Genomic DNA, 26,110 nt, shown 5'->3' with positions numbered 1-26,110 from the left:
AACTCTTTCCATTTGGGTGGAGTTTGACTGATCTGCTTCTGGAAACTCTTTGTGTTTCTTTGATTAGTTCTAGCTAATGAATGAACAGGTGGCATGTGGCCCTGTGGGTTAGGACTCTGTACCCATGATCAGAAGGTTAGTGGTTCAAATCGCATGGTTGACAGAGTGATGTCACCATTGGGCTCTTGATCAAGGCCCTTAACCCCCAACTAGGAGTTAGTCACAATGAAATTACTGAACCGGTGATTGAGTCTACAAAGTCTGGTTCAATGTGCATCTCTCTCATGGCCTGCAACTCATAGTGAAAGATGTTGTAGGTGTTTGTGCTCACTGATGTGATTGTTTAAATTACATACCTGCATGCTCTTTCAAAAGATTTAAAGCTAGCTTCTAGTTGATTAAGTATCATTATAATTCATGATTACTTCTGTGCTCCAAGCCCTTGTTGAATTAAGTACTGGATTGACTAATTTTAATAATAGCAGTTTAGAGTTTTTTCAAGGGCATATGAATAAAATAGATCATATATATAGTTTCTGCAGTAGCAGAAAAAACATTTCTAACATGGATATTAAAGTATGTGTCACATTGCCTTAATATGTGTAATATTTAGATTAGTGTTTGGCAACAGTCAAATCTAATTAATTAAATGCAAGCTGGCTACAATGAGTACAGAATTTTAAGCACGGTGAGAGTATTTCTGTGCAGCAGTAACTCAAGGGCCACGCACTAACTGAAAAGTAGTGCAAATGTGTTACTAGCTGGAGAAGGGGAGGTCATAGGTGGCCATACACAGTCTTGAGACACAGCCCCTTTGTACATGGGCTCTTGAGAAAAATATCATCATTGCTATCAGCCTGTGTAAATCTGAATCAGTCTGGTCTACTTCTTAATTACATGTGAGAGACAGTGCAGAAATAAAGATTTAACTTTGATTTTAATCAGCTTCGGTGTAATCATAAACTCTATAGATTTGTGTTCTCTGATTGATGGATATTTTCTCATTTCTGGAACACAATCATTAAAAAATGACTTGAATGGTACAAAGTCCCTCAAAACAGACCCGTAATCCCCATTACCTGAATTTCCTTTTTTCATATGCCATGTTTGTACCTTTCTTCTTCTGCTACATGACTTATATTTGGTTTTCTGCTGACAGTAACACAAAAAAGGTCCTGCAAATATATCATTTACAAGAAATGCACAAATGCTGCCCTCTACTGGAGGAATTGGTTTTGCAAATTCTGCCTCTACCTTGGAAGTGTAAAATGAGCTCTGGGGGGGGGGCAAACCTTCACATGCACTTAGAGTCCCCTGCAGGCAGTTATGAGGACATGTTTGAACTGCTGTTTCCAGATGCAGACGGAGAGATTACCACTGACAGCAGCTTCCCCCCCAGGACTGCACTGAATTTTAAAATTGGTGCAGCATATGTGAATTGTATCTCTGGAGGGGAGGAGGAGGAGGCATCTTCACAAACAAAGACCTTTCATAAAAGTCTGAGGGCAAGGGTTTCAGACTGGATTGGTCCTACCTGGGTTTTGCTGAAATCTTGATTTTGACATTGGAGATACTGCACTCAGCTATATAAGAACATAAGACATTTATAAATGAGAGGTGGCCATTCGGCCCATCAAGCTCGTTTGGGGAGAACGTAACTAATAGCTCAAATTTTTATCTAGCTCTGATTTATCGGAACCCAGGGTTTTAGCTTGTGCTACATTAGCAGGAAAACTATTCCATACTCTAACTACATGCTGTGTAAAGAAGTGCTTCCTCAAATTCGTTTTAAAATGTTCTCCCGCTAATTTCCACTTATGGCCACGAGTCATAGTATTTAAACTAATATTGAAGTAGCCATTTGGCTGAACAGCATCCAGACCTGTTAGAATCTTATATACCTGGATCATGTGCCCCCTTAGTCTTAGGCATCCACCTCCACAATGAAGGGAGTGAGGGGTTGGGCTGCTGCAAGACCGGTGCAGAACAGATTCAGCTCAGCTAACCTCTCCTCATAAGACAGGAATCATTCTCGTAGACCTACGTTGCACCTTTTCCAAGGCAGCAATGTTCTTCTTAAGGTATGGTGACCAAACCTGCACACAATATTCTAGGTGGGGTCTTACTAAGGAATTGTACAATCATAGCATCACCTCCCTTGACTTAATCTCCACAATGGTATATGGTGATATACTCTGCCTCCTGCAGGTGGTGCCAGACTATCACAATGTCCAGGAGCTGAAGTACCTGGAAATGGTCATATCAGAGGCTCTCTGCCTGTACCCTCCAGCATTCAGGTAGAGAACAACTTATTCCCCATTTCATGATGCTGTCTTACTGAGTAGTAGTAGTAATTACACTGTGTACTTGCTGTCAGGACAGGCAGTACTTTACCTGTCAACGCTAAATGTTCACTTTCTTGGGAAACTGAGTTACTTACCCTGTCTGTTTTGACCGTCCATCCATCCAGATTTTTCAAATGTTAAGTATAAATTTATATATAAAATTTTATAATTTTACAGAAATTTCCTTGTGTAACTTAATATTGCAGTATGTAGTATGATGAGATTTCTGGTGAGTTGAATTACTGTGAATTAGGTTAACTCGTTTCATTTGTCATTGATTTATTTATTTTTGATTCTGATTGGCATGATATGGATCATAATTGATGGCTAAGGGTCATACCAGCATCTTCCATTAAGTGCTGATGCTGCTCTGGAGAGATGCCAATACTTTCGACAAGTCAGAAGATTCTCTGATGCGATTTTGAGCCTGCGGGACTGATGTCACTCCCTTACTTTTGTAGAGTGGATGGAGGTGCTCCTTCAGCAGTATATAAGACCTGCCTATTGTTATATCCCTGGCTGACCCCCTGTACAGGTTTAACCACGAGGTGAAGCATGACTGTATGGTAGATAGCGTGCAGCTCCCCAGGGGTGTTGCACTGGATATCCCTGTTGGCTTTCTGCATCACCACCCCGAGTACTGACCCGACCCAGAGGAGTTTATTCCAGAGAGGTGAGGTCTGATTTGGCTGTCCTTGTCCTTAGAGATCAGGTAGTGCCTATGGGTTTCATGAGTCCTATTCCACAGGTTTACTGCTGAAACCAGGGCCACTCGGCACCCCTTTGTATACCTGCCATTTGGCGCTGGGCAAAGGAGCTGTGTGGGGGCACATCTGGCCATGCTGGAGATCCGTCTGGCTCTAGTGCACATCTTTAGAAAATTCACCTTACTAGCCTGCAAGGAGACTAAGGTGTGTGTCCTCCATGGCTGTCACTGGATGGAGGTTCAGACAGAGGCTGAATACTGAGTTGTGTGCGTGTTAATTCTGTTTATACCATGGCATTCTTGAATTCTCAAATGTGAAGGGTGTTGATTAATTTTCTATAACCACATACATGGTGCCGGCCAGGCAAATCACAGTAGTAAATCAATAAAAATTCCATCCATCCATCCATTTTCCAAGCCGCTTATCCTAATGGGTCGCGGGGGGTCCGGAGCCTATCCCGGAAGCAATGGGCACGAGGCAGGATGGGGGGCCAGGCCATCTCAGGGCACACTCACACACCATTCACACATGGGCAATTTAGTGACTCCAATTAGCCTCAGCATGTCTTTGGACTTTGGGGGGAGGGAACCGGAGTACCCGGAGGAAACCCCACGACGACATGGGGAGAACATGCAAACTCCGCACACATGTGACCCAGGCGGAGACTCGAACCCGGGTCCCAGAGGTGTGAAGCAACAATGCTAACCATTGCACCACCATGCTGCCCTCAATAAAAATTATAATCTTTAATTCACAAGTACGAAAGTGCATGATATGTGTAGGTCTAGTCATGTTCCTTGACCATAAGTTGAAATTTAGTTGCTAGGTGTTGTAACAGAAAGCTCAGGGGAACTGGACGTTTTATTTAAACAGAAGCAATTATGCGCAGAATCTTGAGGCTGAGACGTTGTCAAGAGAACAGAGAAGAGGGTCAGGTGAGCCAGGAGAATCAGTCTGACAGGGAGGATAATGGATGGGGCTTGGGATAAACACAGGGATCCAGGGATCCAGAGACCGACAGGAGCACAGTGGGCAGGTCGGGCCAGAGCTACATTGAAGACAGGTATGGAATGCTTAGTATGTGATCTCATGGGAAGAACAGTGCAAGGTTTGAAAAAGTTTGTGCCAGGTGTAGTTAATTGGATAACTCGGCATTGTCATGGGGGGGAACATTACAGGACCCCCAGCCTCCTCTCCAACAACCGCCACCTGGAGGCCGATGAATATGACAGGGTCAGGAAGTAGGTTTGCCTGGGTGATTACGGTGAAAGGCAGTGATCATATTCGGGCGCAGGGACCCAAGCCCATTCCTCAGGCCTGTGGCTTTCCCAGTCCACCAGGTACAGGAAGTTTCCCCAAGGATATCTGGAAATGAGCAGTGCACACTCATTGTCATCCAGCAACATGGGTGGATGTGAACCATCAGAAACACTCAGGGGGTGAGCCACGCTGTACCTGACTGGTTTCAACAGGGAGACATGAAAGACAGGTGAGATAAGATACATACAGGGAAGCTGGATACAAAACATCACAGGTACCTAGAATGGGCTGATGAACCTGGGGGCCAGTTTGCGGCAAGCTGTGAGACACAGGTGGAAAACCAGACCAGTTGACTGGGTCGGAGACTGGGCCCCGGGCATCAATGATGGTCAGTTTGATGTTTCTGCCTCCATCACTGTTCCCACAGAGTCCGATAGACCTGCCTCAACATACCATGACTATGATACCAGTCCTCCACCAATGGGAGGAGTCCCAAGAAACCAAAGGGGGCTGATAGCCCAGAACACACTGAAATTGAGACAGGTCCGTGTCTGGTTGGGGATATGCATTTCAAGCATAATCTACCCATGGTAGATAATAGGCCCAGTGAGAAGATAGGCCAAGTCTTCGCCACCTCTTCGTTGGTCCTCTCAGTCATGCTGTTGATCTGCATATGGTAGCTGAGAGAGATGTAAAGCCTTGAGTAGAACATACAGAAGACCCTTGTGGTGAACTGTGGCCCCGTTAGATATAATATTTTACGAAGGTCTATAGTACTTAAAGACCCAGATTACAAGAACCTCAAAAAGTTCCACGGTGGTCAGGAGCTTCAGTAAGGATATCAACCGACACATTCTTGAAAAACGGTTGACTGCGAGACATCTAAGTTTGAGGTTACAGGACTGAGAAATCAAGCAGCAGGTAAAATAAGGGACTGGCTTAACCAGAGGTGCAAACTGACATGAGAGGGTATCTGCTTTAGTGGGCTTCCCTCCTGAGATGTACGACATTTTAAAGTTGAAGAGTGGTAAAAAGAGAGCCCACCTAGCCTGGTGTGGGGAAAGGTACTTAGCAGACTTAAGATACTTGAGGTTATGATGATGAGTTAGTACCTCTAACGGGTGGATGGCACCCTCCTACTTGACTGTCAGCAACTCTCAGTGGCTGTCGTAATTCTGTGGGGTCATCTTGGAAAAAAAGGCACAGGAATGTAATTTTCCACCTTCTTCTTGATGCTGAGAGAGCATGGCTCCCACTCCTGCCTTGGAGGCATCCACCTCCACAATGAAGGGAGTGAGGGGTTGGGCTGCTGCAAGACCGGTGCAGAGCAGAAAATGTGCTTTCCACTTCTGGGTTCCATTGGAGGGCAGTTCTTCGACTTTGCGGCAAGGCAATTAGGGGGCAGAAGTAGAGCTGGTGACCGTTGATAGACATCAGCAAACCCTAAAAAACATTAAAGCTCCTTAACTATACAGGGTTGAGGCCACTCTCAAACAGCCTTCATCTTTTCCGCATCCATACCCACACTATGGGGTAGACCTTGCATCAAAGGAATCAGATCGTAATCTGGAGGAACTCACATTTCTCACCTTCTGCAAGCAGATTATTCTCCCAAAGGCACTGCAGCACCTTTTTAACATGACAAATGTGATCATTAAGAGCGATGGAGTAAACCAGGATATCATCAATATAGATAATCGCAAGTTGGTTCAGTGCAGTGATGTGTCGGTCGCGAACGAAACGGCTCTCGGAGCCGGCTCTTTGAAGTGAATGATCGGAGCCGGCTCCTGCCTGTGAGCCGGAGTCAGAGCCGCTTTTTTTATTTCTCTATTTTTTTTTCCACCTGCACGGATTGGTCAACCACACGATGCATGTCTGCTCTGACCAGGAGGGGGAGGGCCGGTGCTACAGGGTGCGTTCGACTTGGGCTTTAAGTCTTAAGTCGTCTTGCTCTCGTGAGGTTTTTGTACCATGTGACATGGTCACGGGTGGTGATGTTTTGCAGCGCTGGCTGAAGTCGGACACAAAAAATCTAACCATGATGCATTGCGTTGGGACCAGAATGCATTGCTTTAAGCCAGCGCTGGAAACGGCTGTGTGAAGTTGAACGCACCCATACAGACAAATACAGCAATCGCACGCACAGACAGAGAAACAGGAGGGAAGGAAGCGCGCCACAAAATGAATGACTGCAGGAAACGGAGTAAAATTTGGATACATTTCAATTACATTGATGATACACAAAGGTAGAGTGTAGAGCGCGGAAGGTTAAAATCTCATATCAAACAGACTCTACAAATAACCTGCATTGGCACCTGAGAACTGTACATCCATCAGTGCAGTGGGAAGAAAAAAGGCAAGCAAGTGAACCTGCTACTAATGAAAGTGACAGTTTGTCTACTGCAGTTTGTCAATGTCTACACAGTCATCCAGTACAGCACCACAACCACCTAGACCTACAACCTAGAGCTCTGTGAGACAGTTTGTAGAAAAAGCTATGACTCCAGTAAAACAGGAAACAATTGATGAGGAATTGGCATGTGATTTCCAACCATAGTAATTCATTTCACTATTAATTTTACATTATTTCTGGTAATAAATTCATTTAAGGACCAAAAAAATCTGAAGAGCCACTTGGGAGTCGAAAGAGCCAGCTCCTTTAAGTGAGCCGAGCCGTAAGAGCCAGCTCTCTTAAAAGAGCCAGAATTCCCATCACTAGTCGAAATGATAGATTGAAGTGGCCAGCATTTGGAGCATGCGCACTCATGCAGACGTCCATTTAAAAATGGTGACACCAGCGGAGCGCCTGTTATTTCAAATATACCCCTATAACCATAATGTTTTTTTAAGTAATGAAGCACTTTTCTGCCAATGTGAATAATAAAGTAAAGCGCTCTGAGCATTTTTGACAGCAATAATCAAGGAATAACGCAGTTAATTCTTTTTTAAATGAGCGCATGCGCTCTCTCTCTCTCTGTCTCGCTTGCCTGTAGCACATGCACGTAGAGCCACGCAGCATTTTCTTTAAAGACCCGACTCGTTGCATCAAGCAACTGTCAAATTGGAAACAAAATGGCTGCCAACGGAAATTGTTGTCGTGATGCTAACCGTTGGCCCTGGATTGTGAGAAGCACACAGCCAGCAGTCCAATCCTGGCAGAAAGCACATTTCCTCTATTTGTTAATATGACTTATTTGTAAATAATATAACATAATATATTTCTAATTTAAATAAATGTCAATCTCTAACACCACAGCCCCTGATTGTTTAGCTATATTTAGCTACATTTATCTACATTTGGTTAATCAAAAGGAATATAGCACTATAACTTGATAACAACATGTATGACGCATATGTATGACTTTATTTTAAATGAGCTGGACTGCATTATTTAATTGCCTTTAATAGCTGTAGGAACTAGTGAACGATATTTAGAAACATACATCAAAAACATTTTAAAAATTTTGGTAGCTTAAACCCCCAAGCGCCCGGACTATGTACTGTCATGCTAGATAGGCTAAATAGGCAGAGGGTTTGTTTCTTATCATGTAGCAACGGGTGGGCGGTGTAGAAACGACCAAGAATTTAGGACACATTTAGCTCTTTTTATTATAGCGCTATTTTAAATTAGTATGAGTGGGATATAAATCATTTAGACAATGAGAATTGAGGAAGAACTGAAACAACCGTGTATCAGCCTCAGTAATGGTGCGACAAACAGCGCAACTCTGGTACGTGCGACCGGCCTGTTTGAACAACGCGGCTGAAATCATTGTGCAAGACTGCACCAATCTTGCGCATGCGCACTCACACCGACACACATTTCAAAATGGCGACAACAATGGGGACACATGCTGCCCTTTTATTTCAAATAAGATCCTTTAAGCACATAGTTTTTAAGTAACGGAACTCTTTTTCGGCTAATGTGTTATTTAAAATAAAACATCCTAAGCATTTCGACAACAAGAATCAAGGAATAACGTGGGCGATCCTTATTAAAATAGCTCTCGCTCTCTCTCCATGTCGCGCTTGTGTGTGGAGCCAGGATTCCCAAACACCACTATCTTTTATTGAAAACAGCTGAGGCAGGTAGTTTTCTGAATTTTAAAGTTTGTATAAAATAAGTAAACGTGTGCAAAATAAGTATAAAATGTGTTATAAAGCATATAGCCAACGATAATTAATAAAGAATTTAAGCATAATATCCCAGACGTACTACGGCCTATAGTTGGTAGAAATGGCGCTATCCTGGGGCCCAAAAGATAAAAGCACATGGCATCAAATTGGAATCTTTAAAAGTCTTTAAAAGAATAAAAGATTTATTAATGCGATATTTTAAATATGTTTTAAGTCATAATACATTGTTTAACTATAATTTTAATGGGGTCACCGGACCAGTTTTGAATGGTAAAAGCAGTAGTTGTGTATTGTTAATGGGTTATTTTTAACAAAATGGCATATTTTATATCGGTAAAAATACAGCCATCCTGTTTTTAGGGGGGATTAATGCATATTGTATGTCAAAACATGTCGGTCAGCTAATGTCTGCGGCAGTGGGTAACTGGGTGTCAGCGCAAGAGCTTTTGGAGTCGCGAGCGATAAGCCCATGAGAAGGATGCATCAATGAAACAAAATGGCCGCCAGTTGACAAATTGTTGCACGGTGCCTGCAGAGTGACTGTAACATCTCGTTTAACCGCTGGTCCTAAGTGTGAGAAGCAGCAGTCCAATCCTGGCAGAATGCACATTACCTCTATTTGTTAATCTATCTTCTTCGTAAATAGTATAAAATAATATATTTCTAATTTAAATAAAAGTCTATCTCTAACACCACAGCTCTGGGGCTCTGGCATAGGCCCAGACGCTTCGCTGTGGGCCTGGGGGTTGGATGAAGTATCTAACTACAATTGTTTAATCAGTGGGATAAAGTGCCGTAGCTTAAATGGTTGTATGACAAATTAGTATAAATTTTTAAACCAATTAGATTTAAGGAATAAAACAATTTAGTTGTATTTCGTTGTCATGCCCAGCTCATATGATCCTAGTGTGTGCCACGCCCCCCTGATTATCCACATGTGCTTCCCCGATCGTACCCAGCTGTGTCCACTTATTTTCGCCCAGTCCTGTCTATTTCAGTCCATGTCTTGCCTGAGTTCTGTCATTGTCTGTCATTGATGTTAGTTGGCGTCAGTAGTTGTTCCCTGCTTTCTGTTTCCCGGTCCTGAATAAATCCCAGTTTTCCCCCGTACTTTGCCTGCTTGCCTGTTCCTGCTTGCTTGCCTGTACGCCTACCAGCATGATCGCCCGCTTTGACCAGCCCAATCGTGACATTCGTTAGTTTTATTTTAAATAAGATGCTCCCAGTTTAATTTAATAGCTGTAGGAACTAGGGAGCGGTATTAAGCAACATACATTAAAAACATCTTCAAGATTCCATTACGGAAGGTAACAAAGTTTTCAAGCATATTTCATAAAACAAGACATCGCAAGGAGAGTGTTCGATTAGGAGAAGGCGTTGTACATAGTCCTGGATGGGAACTATAGTGAGCGGTATTTAGCTACATACTTCAAAAACATTTTTAAAACTTTGTTAGACTAATACCTTCGTTATTTTAATAATTTAAGGGATAAAAAACATTTGTCGTGTTTGTCGATTTTGTCGTATTTTAAGTAAATGTGTTATTTTCTAATGGAAAAATCCATGTCATCATGTTTTAGGTGCAAAATTATATGGTCATGCGTTATATGGACTAGCAACTGTCTCTGGGGGAGCAGCCCCGGATAGGAACTATTAAGCAGCATTTAGTGACAAGCATCAAAAACACATTTTTAAAAACACAATAAAGACATACTTATTTTAATAAACAAGTAAATCCTTGTTCACGCTCATGTGCACAAACACACAAACCCCGAAGTCGGGGGGGGGGGGGGGGGGGGGGGGTGGGGCTTTAGAGTTTAACTTTAGGTTGGTGATCACGATGTGTGACCAAACCCCAAAGAGGGTCTGGCAGTTTTGAATGGTAAAAGCAGTAGTTGTGTATTTTTAACAAAATGGCCTATTTTATATCGATAAAAACACAGCCATCCTGTTTTTAGGGAGGATTAATGCATATTGCATGTCAAAACATGTCAGTCAGCTAATGTCCAGTGGGTAACTGGGCATCGGCGCAAGAGCTTTTGGAGTCTTGAGCGATAGGCCCATGAGAAGGATGCATCAATGAAACAAAATGGCCACCAGTTTACAAATTGTTGCACGGTGCATGCAGAGTGACTGTAACATCTCATTTAACCGCTGGTCCTAATTAATGAAACACAGTCCAAATTCAACAGTGTCAGCAGTCATCCAGTATGCAGGGAGACTACAGAATGACTATAACAACCCGTTTACCCGCTGGTGTTATTTTTAAGAATTTTGATTAGTTATTTTAATAAATATGTTGTGCACATGTCCGATACAACTGAAGTTTGAATGCCTTTAAACATTAACAAAAACAGATACTGTCTTTTATTTAAAATTTACAAGTCTATTTCTGTCTATTTTTTTGCAATAAGTTAGTGAACAACTAAGTTAGTATGTTTTGGGGGTCTGAATACACATTGGGGGCACAATGACCTATACTTTAAATGAACAAGGATTTACTTGTTTATTAAAATAACTAAGGCTTTATTCTGTTAAAGTTTTTTAAAATGTGTTTTTGATGATTGTCACTAAATGCTGCTTAATAGTTCCTATCCGGGGCTGCTCCCCCAGAGACATTCGGCTACCCTTATCTCCCAAACCATATGGCCCCCTATCGGCAGCACGTGGCATAAGCATGTATGGTGTAGAGATAACCCCACCGACCAATCAGAATAAGGGATACGCCTCCTTCCCGCTTATGACGTCATAGATGGGGAGAGCATTAAGCTCCGCCCAATGTACCAGGTAATATTTTTTATCATGTTTCCATTTTTTATATCATGGAATCTCATCCAAAGTGTCCCCTGCCTTGTGCCGTGTACTAGCTGAGTAGTTAGAGAAGAAGATATAGATAAAAGTATTATTGTAAAATCTACTTCACACCTACTGCTAGGTTATTGTTGTATCTTTACATATACAAATAACAAGGTATGATTCTTACTATTAAGACTAGAGAACAATGGCTATATTATATCATATTTTTTGGAACATGCTACTTTCCGTAACTCCCTCATGTCATTTTCTGGATTACAGTAGGGCATTTCCTTTTTAGAAAGGTCTGTCCGGGATTTTCTCCTGGATATCTCCTGCTATTTGTAAGGCAGATGGTAATGGACTCTGAATAACCTCTCTGGAGAAAAGAAAGAGCAGCAAGAGATATGCATGATGGAAAAAGTGAAACAGAGGCATGGAGAGACAGATGGGTGGACTTACACATATACTTTTATACAAAAGGTGAAAGAGAAGTCCTGTGCCAGATATGACTTTTGAAACTGCATTGTTTCTAAATGAAAAACAAGCGTATCTCTTTCCAGTCCTCCTTGGAAATGGACAGCATGACAATCCTCTCCTGGTCGAAGTCCCTGCCCTTAAGAATTTTCATGACTGCATGGTCAAAGGTGCACATGGCATCTGCCATGTATTGTGAAGGACTGAAACAAAGGCAAGTATGGAAAAAGGCAAAGGGGTCATTATTTAAACAAAACACAACATGTAGGGCAAAAGGAAAAGGAACACAAGGGGTCAAAATGGGTTTGGGTGGATCAGGAGACAAAGACAGTGTGCAGGGCAAACTGGGGTGCACAGGCAGACAGCAATATCACACACGTAACAATACAATGACCAGACTTGGGAGCTCAGGATGAGGAGGCACTATATACACCACAGATGAGGGAGCAGACGAGAGGCACCTGGGGTCATCCACACTACAGCTGAAATGAGGCAGGGTTAAACGAGGAACAGGTGTGGCTCATTAGTACCACACCACAGGGAACACGGGGGGTAAAAACCATGCGGGGCATGACAGAACTCCCTCCCAAACACATGCACGTGACTGAGTCCGGAATGGGGACCTACAAAAGCCGTGGAGGTCGAAGGACAGAGCGGAGCTGACAACAGACTAGACAGGACAGGGACCCACAAACCAACACACCAGGAGCCAGGACTCAACAGGACCTCACCAGTGTCCAGGAAACGGGATCAGGACTACAAACCAGGACTACTACGACTGGACGAGACCAGACCAGACCACAACCGAGCAGGGACATGGAGAACCGACAGGGCGAGGGGACACTAGGACCAGGACAATGACACAATAGTAGGACAGTGAAGAGTTGACCGGACAGGACCACAACGAGGCAGGGACATGGGACACAATTAGGATGAGAGAACACTTGGACCAGGAAGGGGGCACAATGACATGATGCAGGAATATGCCTATATCCTTCTCACATCATCTTAAAACATCATTGGTATTCACCAACCTACACTGTTAGTGATGGAAAATGGGTAGCGATTTGAATTTCGTAAGCTGGAGTGTCAAGGGTTTAAATCATCCAATTAAAAGAAGGACAGTGTTCTCACACATAATAAAGCAGTAGTGGACTTTTTACAAGGAATGCACATTCGGAGTTCTGATTACCCTCTCCTCATGTCACGATGGGCATGTCAGGGACTCAGGGATTTCTGACATGGGGGTGAGGCATGGTGTGGGCAGCAAAGAAGGTGCACGATCTACTGGCAGCTCCAGGAACACAACAGGGGTTTATTACTGAGAAAGAAAAACACCTTGAACAATATAAAATAAACATACCATGAGGGGTCAAAACTAAAAAGGGGTATGAAGTAAACTATAAAATAAAAATGATCTATAAGGGAACTGGTTACACCAAGAAACAGGCAGGAAATCAAAAATTAAAGACAATGCCAACAAGAACATCAGCAGCAACAACAATGGCTCCACCAGGAAGAGAACAGGATAAGGAACTTAAATGCAGAGGGCTAACAAGAGTAACGCTGGACAGGTGAAAACAATTAACATGAGCTGGTAAAACAGGCAACAGGTGAGACTAATAAAAAAAAAATCATGAAACTCAAACTAAGAAGCGGAATCTAACACTAGGGGAATAACAGACAGGTAAAACAACCATGGGCACAAAGCAAAAAACCAAAACAGAATACAAATCACATAACAGAGGAACTAGAAAAACTGATACAAATGAAACACAAGGGAACAAAGGCTACGTTCACACTGCCAGCCACATCATTCAATTCCAATTTTTTGCACACATGTTGTTATGTTCAAATGACCTACTGTGTTCTGTAGGAACTATATTATGCATAGTAACATGGCACTATGTTTTCCTATCAAGCTGCGGATTGATACCATTCTCAGAGATGTATGGAGTGTACCAGTTCAAGTGATGTTTCAGTAAAAGAGTTTGTGAACCTCCTATCCGTATGATTATTACGTTGTTGTTAAGAGTAGAAAAACACAACAAATTGGCGACGAGGATTAGCTGAATCCATGTGTGCAGTGAATGTCACACGCACCGAGTGAGAAGTTTGTCGACTGTCTCTTTTCGTCTGTTTTTGCCTTCTCCGCTGTGACTGCTAGTAGACTGGACGGACCAGCTAGCTGGCTATCGTTAAACAGGACCGGAGGAGGGAAACGGAACGCAGAGAAAAGAACAGGGAGCGGCAACGAAAATACTAAAAGAAGAAAACGTCTACATATTGTAAGTTGAAAGACAAACGTATTAAAGCAAGATGGCTGGATGTGTAGGGCAAATGGACAGTTTTGATAGCACTGTGGACGACTGGGCTACATACATTGAACGACTTGAGCAGTATTGCATTGCTAACAAAATAGAAGACGACAGAAAAGTAGCCGTGCTATTGAGCGTCATGGGTCCAAAAACATATAGATTGTTACGGAACTTGTTGGCGCCGGATAAGCCAGCTTCGAAGGGTTTCACGGACATTGTAAAAGTGTTACAGGAGCACTTGAACCCAAAACCGCTGGTCATAGCAGAAAGGTTTAGATTTCACAATCGAAATCAAAAGGAAACAGAGTCAATCACGGAATATATGGCCGAATTGCGCAGGTTATCAGCACATTGCCAATTTAGAGATGGATTGTCCGACGCACTAAGAGATAGATTGGTGTGCGGACTGCAACATGAAGGCACACAGAAGCGGCTCCTTACAGAGAGAGACCTTACACTTGCGCGGGCACTGGAAGTAGCCATATCCATGGAAACAGCTGCGAAAGACGCACTGGAGTTACAAAAGAAAACAACGAGTGAATGCACAGTGAACAAAATTGCAACAAAACGACCAGAGAAAATTACATGTTACCGCTGTGGAAAGAAATCACATAGCCCTGGTAACTGCTGGTTTAAAGACAAAGACTGTAACGCATGCAACAAAAAGGGCCATATACAGAAAATGTGCCGAACCAGACAGTATGAAAAGAAGTCACACTTCAAAATGAAACACAAAAAGGTAAATGAACTTAATGAAGTTGATTCAAATGAGACAGATTCTGATGAATATGAGAAAGACTTGGCATGCTTGGAGCTTCATACTGTAAAGGACAATGAACACAGAGTCATTTGGGTGAGTCCAGAAGTTGAAGGGAAGAAACTAAGAATGGAGCTGGACACTGGGTCAGCCCTGTCTATCATTTCACGCAAAGACTATCAAGACAAGTTTGCCAAAGTGAAACTGAGACGCACATCAGTGACGTTGAAGACATACACAGGGGAAAAAGTTGTTCCACTGGGAAAACTAGAGGTGAAAGTAAAATATGAAAATACAAAACGAGTGCTGGACTTGTATGTGGTGCAAAATGACAATGTCCCCTTGTTTGGGAGAGAATGGCTGCGAAACATCCAGCTTAACTGGAAGTCAATCAAAAGGATGGAGACGACTGAGAAAAGAGTGCAGCCTACCCCAGAGAGATTGAAAAACTTACTAGATCGTTTCTCACCAGTTTTTCAAGATGGAGTTGGAACACTTGCACAAATAAAGGCCAAAATTGCCATAGAGGAAAACGCACAGCCAAAATTCCACAAAGCACGCACTCTACCCTATGCCTTACACCCAAAGTTTGAAGCAGAGCTCAAGCGCCTAGAGGACCAAGGTATCCTGTCAAAGGTGGAGTGGTCAGAGTGGGCAACGCCCATCGTGCCTGTGGTAAAGAAGACTGGCGCGCTGCGCATTTGCGGTGATTTTAAGGTCAGTATAAATCCAGTACTCCACACTGACCAGTATCCGCTACCCCGTATAGAGGACATTTTCGCCTCCCTCGCAGGAGGTCAGCACTTTTCTAAGATAGATCTAGCGCAAGCCTACTTACAAATGGAGTTGGAAGAATCCTCAAAGAAATATCTGACCATTAACACTCATAAGGGACTGTTCCAATACAACAGGCTTGTTTTTGGAGTAGCCTCTGCCCCAGCTGTATGGCAGAGAGCTATTGACCAGGTTTTGCAAGGCATTCCTGGCACGCAATGTTATTTAGATGACATAATTTTGACAGGCCGTGATGAAAGTGAGCATTTGTCCAATCTGGAAGCAGTCTTAAAGAGACTATTAGAGTTCGGACTGAGAGCAAACAAAGAGAAATGTGAGTTCTTCAAAGACTCAATTGAATAATGCGGACACAAGATTGACAAGGAAGGTCTTCATAAGGCACAAGACAAGATGGATGCTGTCCTGAGGGCACCCCGCCCTGAAAATGTGAGTCAATTGCGCTCCTTCTTGGGCCTTGTTAATTATTACGCTAAGTTTTTGCCAAATGTAGCTACAGTGCTGCACCCCTTAAACAGCTTGCTGCAGGTGAAACATTCCTGGAAATGGACAAAAGTATGTGAACAAGCGTTTAAGACTGCAAAAGACCTCATAACCTCAGACAAGGTACTGACACATTACAACCCAGACCTGCCCTTGCATTTAGCCTGCGATGCATCACCATATGGTATTGGGGCTGTTTTATCGCATAAAATGACTGATGGTGCTGAACGGCCTATTGCTTTTGCTTCAAGATCGTTAAACAAGGCTGAACAGAATTATGCCCAAATTGACAGGGAAGGCTTGAGTCTGGTCTGGGGAGTAAAAAAATTTCATCAATACCTTCATGGCAAGCGTTTCACACTGATCACGGACCATCAGCCTTTGGTGGCTATTTTCAACCCCAGCAAGGCAGTTCCTGCCATGATGGCTGCACGTCTGCAGCGATGGGCATTATTCTTAGGTGCCCATGACTACGCCATCGAGTTCAAAGGCACAAAGCTGCATGGAAACGCAGATGGACTATCGCGTCTTCCTCATGAGCCAGGTGAAACTACGGCATCCACAGACCCAGCTGACCTTTTCCATCTGTCACAAATCGAAAGTCTCCCTGTGACCTGTATTGACGTTAGAAGAGAGACAGGCAGGAATCCCACACTGGCGAGGGTCTATGATTTAACAGTGAAGGGGTGGCCACATAAGGATGATGTACACTTACCTGAGTACGCAAACCATAGAGATCAGCTGTCCGTGTGTCAAGGCTGTGTCATGTGGGGCGCTAGGGTCATCATACCTCCTAAGCTTCGTTCCAGAGTGCTCGAATCTCTTCATGGAGGGCATTTAGGTGTAGTTAAAATGAAGAGCTTGGCCAGAAGCTACATCTGGTGGCCTGGCATTGATCGTGAAATAGAGGACATCGCTAAGTCATGTTCAGGATGTCAACAAACACAGCGCCAGCCGCAAGTAGCTCCCCTACACACCTGGGAGTGGCCCAAGACAGTGTGGCAGCGAATTCACGTTGACTACGCAGGTCCTCTTCTGGATAAGATGTTCCTCGTAGTAGTCGATGCCTACTCAAAATGGCCTGAAGTGTTCCCAGTAAAGAATGCAACATCAGCAGAGACAATAGATGTTCTTCGTACTCTGTTTGCTCGTACAGGACTGCCACAACAATTGGTAAGCGATAATGGAAGTCAGTTTACCTCTGGAGAATTTCAGTGGTTCACCAAAAAGAATGGAATTAAGCACATCACTACCGTGCCATTCCATCCTGCAACAAATGGGCTCGCCGAGCAATTTGTGCAAACCTTCAAACAGTCCATGAAAGCCATGGCGAGCACCAAAATGTCCATATCAGAGAAACTGGCCAACTTCCTGCTGTCTTACCGCAACACTGACCATTCCACTACAGGTCAGGCACCTGCCGTTCTTTTTATGGGGCGATCTCTCAGGTCACGCCTGGATCTCTTAAAGCCAGACCTACACCGGGACGTGTCAAAGAGACTAAGTGGCCAAATGAAGAAACAGTCGTCGCCACTACGAACATTTGAAGTGGGACAATCAGTGCTTGCCAGGGACTACCGCCAAGGTAAACAGAGATGGGAATCTGGTGAGATTGTCTCTAAAACAGGACCCCTCACTTACACTGTGAAAGTGTCTCCTGGACTGATCTGGCGCAGGCACGTGGATCAGTTACTGGACAGTACGACCCGACACTCTAATCGAGTCAACACAGAGAGTGGTGCGGATGGCACCGACGACACTGAGGTGTTCCCATCCTTTGCATCAGACACACCACCTGCGATAGACACGCCTACCTCAGAGACTGTACACCCAGCAGCGTCTCCTAGGCCTGCTCCTGAGTCACAAGACAGCAGCAAGACATCATTATAGGAAAAATATGTCCATTGGCTAAAATGATCATATAGACCCAGTGAACCCAAAAACAGGTGTTTTGTAAAATGAACCCTTTCCCAGTCCATGTTATGAAATGTACCATCATGCTGTTCCAACTTGTTAATTTAACCTATGAAATAAGGACAGAAAAGAAGGAAAAACCAAATCTTTGCAACATTCTTATTTTCAAAATGCATTTATTGAGTTTTCCTTTTCATTATTCACCATGTGCTGGCAATAAAACACGTCAACCCATCAAGAAACAGGTCAAATGAACAGACCTGCAAAAAGGTGTCCTACACACAGAAAGTTTACTTGTGGTGGGTTGTAAGGTCTGGTGCACCACCTGTATTCCCTCTGTTTTTGTCTGAGGCTGATGTTGAGCACATGCTGTTAGGATTGTGTCGGCCCCCATGTGTTTGGAGACCGTAGTGAAAGTAGCTCCATGTTCCTTGACTTTGTGAAAGGATCCTGGTTCCAACGCCGAGCTGCATCGCTGGACTTGGTATTTCAATACTGGTGGTGCGGCAAAGGAGATCTATCACATCCTCTTGGGCAGAACTGCAGGGTCTACAGAAGTACCCAGTTTGTGAATTCTGACCACAGACTTGTTGTTGGTACTCTGAAGATTCAGCTTAGCTCCAGTAGGCTACCACCTACCAGGAGAATGAGGCTGAACTTAGCCAGACTCCAAGATCAAGCTGTTTTTGATGAGTTTACATGCAATTTGCAGACTTGGGTGCGACTGCTGACTCTAATGTGATGTGGGAGACCTTCTGCCATAAGACCCTGAAGTTTGTCGAGGGTTGTGTTGGTGTTGCCAGTGTTCCCAGAAAGAGGTGTTTTATCTCACAGGGCAGCCTGGATATTATCGAGAAGAGTCGCAACACTTGACTTGGTGGGAACTCCAGTGTTTAATGGGAACTGAGAACGATGGCTGTGGGGGTTCAGAGGGCAGATAAGGCGTTTGTTAGACAAATCTGTGAGCAGGTCATGCACCATCTGTGGTCTAGTAGCCCACATCCTGTGAAGCATTACGCACATCTGAATCTGTTCCTCGGAGACTTGCGGTCAGGGAGCGTGATGGAACAGTCCTTACACTGACAGTACAGTTGTGATCCGCCGGGCCGGCTCCTTTGAGCAGTTGGTTAAAGCTGACCCTCCAGCTAGAATGTTGGACATCTCTGGGTCCACGATTCTCGAAGCTGACCCCCCAATCAGCTGTGAACCACCCAATCTCACTGAGATTGCATGGGTGGTGAATCAGCTGGGGGGTAGGGAAGGCCACAGGGATCTGTGGTATCACACTGCTTTCAGGGTCATACTTAACAGAATCCGTGATCACTTGTTTGTCTTTTAGCAACCGGAGCAGTCTGGCTTTATGCCTAAGACGTCTACTATTGACCGTACCCTTGTACTAAGGCTTCTTACCGAGCAAAAGCATGAATATCGGCAGAGGTTCTTTGCAGCCTTTGTCGATTTTCCCAAAGCGTTCGACTCAGTTGATCTTATTGCCCTGTGGCACATGCTGAGACTTCGTGGGATCCCCCCAAAGTTGCTGGACGTCATAGCTGGCCTATACACTGGCACTGCAGAGTGGAGGAAGAACCTCTGCGTTCTTCCTAGTTAATTCTGGGGTTTGCCAGGAGTGTGTACTCCTACTCTGTTCAATGCTTGTATGGACTGGGCATTGGGCTGGGTCGTGGGGTCCTGCAGCTATGGGGGATCCGTTGGTGAAAAAAGTTTTAATGATCTTGACTTTTCTGACGATGTTGTGATCTTAGCGGAGTCAATGGAGGCTCTAATCAGGGCTCTCGAGAGACTGAGTGAGGAGTCTGAGTGTCTGGGATTGCGGGTGTCCTGGTTAAAGACCAAGATCCAGGCCTTTAATGATTTCTTGGGCACAGCCACCAGTAGTGTGTCTGCACTGGGGGTCATGAGGTCGCTGGAAAGGGGTGAGTGGAATTTCGGATATCTTTGTAAGAGGACAGAGATCCAAGTCTTTAGAGTCCTGATGCACCCTGTCTTGCTGTGAGACATGGACACTATCCAGTGACCTGAGATGAAGACTGGACTCCTTCGGTACTGTGTCTCTTCGGAGACTCCTTGGGTACTGTAGCTTTGACTTCGTGTTCACCGAGCGGTTGCTAGAGGAGTCCCAAATGCGGCACATTACCTGCATTGTAAGGAAGCATCAGTTACCGCACTACGACCATGTGGCACGTTTCCCTGAGGATGATTCGGCTCGCAGGATCCTCATTGCTGAGGACTCAAACAGCTGGAGTAGGCCAAGGGGACGTCCATGTAACACCTGGCTACAGCAGATGGATGGCCATCTCTGGAGGGTAGGACTGGACTGTGTATCTGCCTGGGGGATTGCTGGTTGGGATCCCGAGGAGTTTCGCTGTGTGGCGGGTGCAGAACACATGCATGATGTCAATAATGCCACTGACACACACATGCGCACATGTACACTATATTTGAACTGAACCCAAGAACGAATGGGACAAGTTGTAAAGATCACGTAATTAAATTTTTCTAGCCAACCTGTGCTGCGTAAAAATAGACGTATACAGATAGTGATTGCTTCGGTGTATGGCAGTGTTGTCCATCCATCCCTCCATCTATCTATGGTATAATTTCAGCTGTGGTTCATATAAATTAAGTCCATGGTTCAGATTTGATGGTTAGCGGTAGTTATATTAGCATTAGCAATGTTTGTAATAGTGTAATTAGTACCAGTACAAAAAAAAAATTAATACTGGATAGCTTTCAAAAATGTTGTACTATGGTATTGTTTCTGTACCGTTATCCTGCGCAACACTAGTCTGCACAAACTCAGAGAGACTTGGTAAAATGTGCATGCAATTTTTATTTATTTATTTATTTATTTATTTATTTATTTATTTATACAAAAATAGTCCCACATTTTTTCAGATTTTTATCTGGTATCTGAGTTTGTGCAGATTAGTGTTCAACTGGATACCAGTACTGAAAATATATTGTGGTACCGCATTTTTGAAAGCTGTTTGGTATTAAATTTTGTTAGTACCAGAACTAATTAAACTATTACAGACATCACTGACACTAACCACTGAATTAGAAGAATGGATTCAATACGACTGAAACACTGTAGAAACCCAATTATACCCTATGTCAGAATTACTATATAGAACAGAGGTCACTAATAGCAGTAGCAAAGCTAACACCCACAACAAAAAAGCCATAATGTTCCTAACAAAGTGGGTGATCTGTCCTGAAATCATAAAGCTGAAAAGTTTTCAAACACAGTATGTATTATATGAAGTTGGATAAATACACATAGTTTATTGGTGATTTCATGTTCGTTGAAGTTTCCAGTTTTTAACAACTGTAAAAAGTAATTTTATTTCTTATATAAATCAATTCAGGTGAAACAAAAAATGTACGTTTTCAGGGTTGCCAAATCTCAAGCATCTGGCATGCCTTTCAGGCTCATGCAGGAAATCTTACAGCAGATCTATATTATTCCATTAGAAACCTAAAATCACCTACATCAAAAGTGTATTTACATGGTTAAATATCTGAAACAGTCAGGTATTGATTACATGCTGTCACGATCGCTGGATGCGAGAGCGGGTGATCGCTTGGGCAGGCGGGCAAGGAGCAGGCAGACAGGTGAAATATGGGGAAATATCTGGGATTTATTTCGGGTGCGGGACTAGGAGACATCAGACATCGACCAACATCAATGACCGACGAAGGACTCAGGCAAGGCTTGGACTCAAATAGACAGGACAGATCAAAATAACAAGACACAGCTGGGTACGATCAGGGAAGCACATGTGGATAATTAGGGGGGCGTGGCACACACGAGGACCGTATGAGCTGGGCGTGACACATGCAATGTTGATATATATTTAAGTAGCCTATTAATTGTATCACACTAAATAGTTAGACATTATGATATTCTGGACCTTTGCTTCAAGAAAATTTCCCTAACTGGACCTCTCTAAATTTTAGTTGAATACCCCTAATATAGAATAACAGAACACTAAGATATCAGCTAATTAGCAGTGATCTCCCGAGGTTGAAGTCGGTGATTTATGTAAGGGATCTTAAAATGTAGCCAGAGGTAAAACATCTTCTGTATAAATCATATTTTACATTTTCATTTGCACTTCTGTTTAGATAAAAAGACATTATTTAATTAACAGTACATGCATTCTTAAATGCACTATAAAAGATGCTTAAAAGATTTTTCATGCTTCTACACACTTCAAAAGCACCCGGGATCACCATGGATATAGGTTATATGTGTATTGTGTATGTTGCTTTTGAAAGCTCCCTTATAAAAAAAAAAACTCTTTACATCATTGGTCTGGGAGGAACAGTATTTCATTCCTGACTGTACAAAAGTGCTTGATAAAATGACAATAAAGGAAATCTTAAATTTTATAGCAAACAGGCCACATTAACATCATCAATCCAGCATCCGCACCCACAAGTTATTATGCTATGCTGTATTTTAAGCAGTTAGATAATCAATCGTAATGTGCTGCACAGTCATAATGCAGTGCTTGGAAATGTTAGGGTTTGTGATGGAGTATAGTGAGGATTAATTCTTTAAAATTAAAAAAGAGTAACAATTTATATGAGGTTGAAGTATAGAGCATGCACTGACTACAGTGCGTTGCCGCACCCACAACATGACAAACCAGCTCAGGGAAGAGAACCTGAATACAACCATACGGCGGGTATACCTCACCACCAAATTAGTCCAATTGCATTTACACTGTGTGCAGAATTATTAGACAAGTACTATTTCTGGACATATTTTTTAGCAAAAGTTAGGCAGACTTATAAAAATAAATTCAGAAGTTTTCTCCAAGTAAATATATTGAGATAAAATGTTACATTAGACTTTCACAAACAAAAATAAAAGAAACACACTTGATTTTCAGTGTGCAGAATTATTAGAAGACTATAAGGAATAACAAACTTCACCAAGTTTGTCCTGCATAGCCACCTTTATTCTGAATGACCATCGTGAGCCTGTTCGCCATTGAACCAGTGAAGTTTTTGCTTTGATCCTGTCCTATATTAGCTATGTCAGCAAGGACTGCCTCCCAGACACTGCTCTGAGAAGTATACTGCTAGCTGTCTTGGTAAATCTCATACTTTAGTCTGGCCCTGTAGCTCTCAATGGGCATTATGCCAGGCGATGATGGGGGCCTGGTCAACTTCTGTGTAAAACATACATTTTTTTGTAAGCTCCAACCTGGCTCTTCTCTGTTTCTCATTGATGAAGGGCTTCTGTTTTGCTTTATGGGACTCCAATCCTGCTTCTATGAGCCTGATACAAACTTGTCCTAATTCACTTAATGTTCCCATTCTTTTTGAAGGTCACTTGATGTCACCCTCCAATTCATGAGGCACTGTTGGGTAAGTTGACGGTCATATCTGGCATTAGAAAGTCGCTTCTGCTGTCTGCCTGGCTAGTTTTCGGTTGTTCCTAGTGCATCCTGCTTCACATTGATCTTGTGTACTCCTCTCTTAGAAATTTGAGCCTGGAACAACCTGCCACTCAGTGTAGCCTTCTGTCAGCTGAACCAGAAATAAACCAGGGTTTAACAACGCAGATTATTAAAAATATGGAGTGATCTCTTTTTTCCGGAGCCGTACATGCATAAGTTACCATGAACTAAACTGTTTTTCCCACATTAGTATTTTTGCAGTACCAGTATTGTGATACTTAAAGTGATATCGGTATGGATCTCATGATTTTGGTATCATCGCAACACTACCATAGACCAAAGTGATATTTTGCCACCATGTTTCTGAAATGTTTGTCATTACCCGATCTGTATGCATCATTTTTTATCCGCAAAACTGCGAAAAAGATGCATTCAGAAAAAAAAAAGATGCATTCAGATCTACCCAATTTGTTCCTTCCAGGTTCTTTTCACGTGAAGTACACACGTGCAAATTCATGTGTTAGTCGCATCATTGACGTCTGAGTTCCGTACCCAAGCAGGTTACGATCACACTTCATCCGTATCATACACGAGTAGTAAACTACTTCATCCATGAGAAATAGAGAAGAGCCAGGTTGGAGTGGGGAAGCCTTAGGAAGTTTGCTCGGCTCTGGCATTAGAACAGAGTTTAGATTACGACATCGTTAAGGCTACTGTGTTAAGGGCATATGAACTGGTACCTGAAGCTTACTGGCAGAATTTCCGGAAGCTGGTTAAAACCGCCAGCCAAACCCATGTTGAGTTTGCCCGTGAGAAAGCTTTGTTGTTTGACAAGTGGTGTGCTGCGAGTGGTGTTACCAACTTTGAGCAACTGAAGGAACTGGTGCTATTAGAAGAATTTAAAAATTGTGTTTTTGATCGCATAGTAGTATACTTAAATGAACAAAAGGTAACTTGTTTAGCTGAAGCTGCTACTCTTGCTGATGAATTTATTCTGACCCATAAGACTGTGTTTACCCCAACCCCTCTGCCTCGCAAACTTGGTTCCCGTCCTGTGATATCCTCTCCTTCGTCCGCTTCTTATTCACCACCTGTAGAGAAGAGAGTGTTTCTATTGCCACGTGGTGGGTCACATCATTTCTGTTTGTCCCGCTCTTAAACGTAAAGAGACCCGTGCTGCGACTAGAAAGGTGCAGATTGCCGCTCATGTTAACAATGTGTTACCGGCAATCCAAACTGTTGAACCTACATTCCAGCCTTTCGTGTTTCCTGGTTCTGTGTCGCTTGGTGAAGACGAGGGACGTCACCCATTAACTATCCTACGGGATACGGGAGCGGCCCAGGCTTTCTTAATTGAAGGAATTTTAGCTTTAGATAGTACCACTTACTGTGGCACCAACATATTGGTGCAAGGTATCGATCTGTGTGTGGCTGTGGTTCCTTTACATACTGTGTATTTATGTACTCCTGGCTTCTCTGGACTTGTTCGTGTTGCGGTCCAGACCCAGTTACCTGTTCCAGGGGTCACGTTCATCCTGGGGAATGACATTGCGGGGAAGAGGATGGTTCCCCTACCTGATATTGCCCCAGAACCAGAGATCTGCGCAGAGAATGTTGCGGCGGAACTACCCCAGGTGTTCCCGGCTTGTGTGCTGACACAGGCCCAGCAGCGCAAGTTCGCTGACATTCATCTGGCTGAGACATTTATGTCCGACCCAACACCTCCTTCGACAGGTGACTCTGAATCCCTGGTCCCCGTCAAACCTGCTGTTTCCCCTGAGGACCCCTCCACTACGGATGCTCTGACCAAGGCACAGGCGGAGGATTTCTCCTTAGAAGCTTGTCGTACTTCCGCTGTGAACAAGGCAGAGTTAAAGAAGCACCCCATCGCATATTGTCACCGCAACCATGTGCTGATGAGGAAATTGCCCTCTCCGGAACTTGACACCTTTGCACCTTCAGTTATTCGCAGGCGGTTTATGTTTTTTTTGGCTCTGTGTGTTTTTGCTCTTGGGCGTTTTTTCTTGTAGGACCCCTGAGTGGGATTGCGAACACCTGCCGGGTTCGCTCTTGTGTGGGGGGTGTTACGTGCGGTAAGGTTCAGGGGGAGGGGTGGCTCTGCAATCCTGATCGTCTCCTGTTGCTCCCTTCGACTCCGCCTCCCGGACTTGGTCACGCCACCTGATCTTTGACGCTGCTTCCGGAGCTAGGATTTAAAAAGCCACAGCGGGTGATTAGCAGCAGCTTTGCTCGTTGTTGGTTGTTTGGTTTGCTTGCGTTCTTTTGGATTGTTTGGTGTATGACAGATTTTTGGTTTCCCGGTTTTCGACTTTTGCTTTGCCCTTCTGTACCTTTGCCTTTAGTTTGATTGCCTCCTGGTTTTGATCTCTTGTATTCCTACTGACTACTCTCTTTGCCTCGCCCCTTGGATACTGTGTCTCGGCTTTTTGGTGTGTCCTGTATGTTCATGTCTGTTAAGTGCGTAAGGAGTGACTGCCCATTTGTTTATGCGTGTGGTTTACTGTATTTTTTGGTGAGGGAGTCAGATTTAGGTTGGCATTTTGTTTTCCTGTTTTCATTTCGTTTAGAATTAGCTTAGTTTGGGACGTGTTCGTTAGTGCTGTTTTGTTTATTGTTTTGGCCGTGTCACTCCCGAAGTCTGTTGCCCTACTGTTTGTAAAAGAGTTTGTGA

The 26,110-nt window shown here is 43.5% G+C and overlaps 1 protein-coding gene and 1 pseudogene across 1 annotated transcript in view; both read left to right on the top strand.

The window, feature by feature from the left end:
• Positions 1-3,313, top strand: part of tbxas1 (thromboxane A synthase 1 (platelet)) — a 76,259-nt gene extending 72,946 nt beyond the window's left edge. Inside the window, 3 exon segments of the mRNA XM_049007871.1 lie at positions 2,209-2,297; positions 2,881-3,018; positions 3,094-3,313. Of these exon segments, the coding sequence (XP_048863828.1) occupies positions 2,209-2,297; positions 2,881-3,018; positions 3,094-3,313 (447 nt within the window).
• Positions 3,314-14,923: 11,610 nt separating this feature from the next.
• LOC125738676 (uncharacterized protein K02A2.6-like) lies at positions 14,924-25,457 on the top strand (annotated as a pseudogene).
• Positions 25,458-26,110: the final 653 nt, after the last annotated feature.

This window comes from Brienomyrus brachyistius, chromosome 3, assembly GCF_023856365.1.
Source record: "Brienomyrus brachyistius isolate T26 chromosome 3, BBRACH_0.4, whole genome shotgun sequence".
NCBI lineage: Eukaryota > Metazoa > Chordata > Actinopteri > Osteoglossiformes > Mormyridae > Brienomyrus > Brienomyrus brachyistius.
This window is presented reverse-complemented; position numbering and strand designations above follow the sequence as displayed.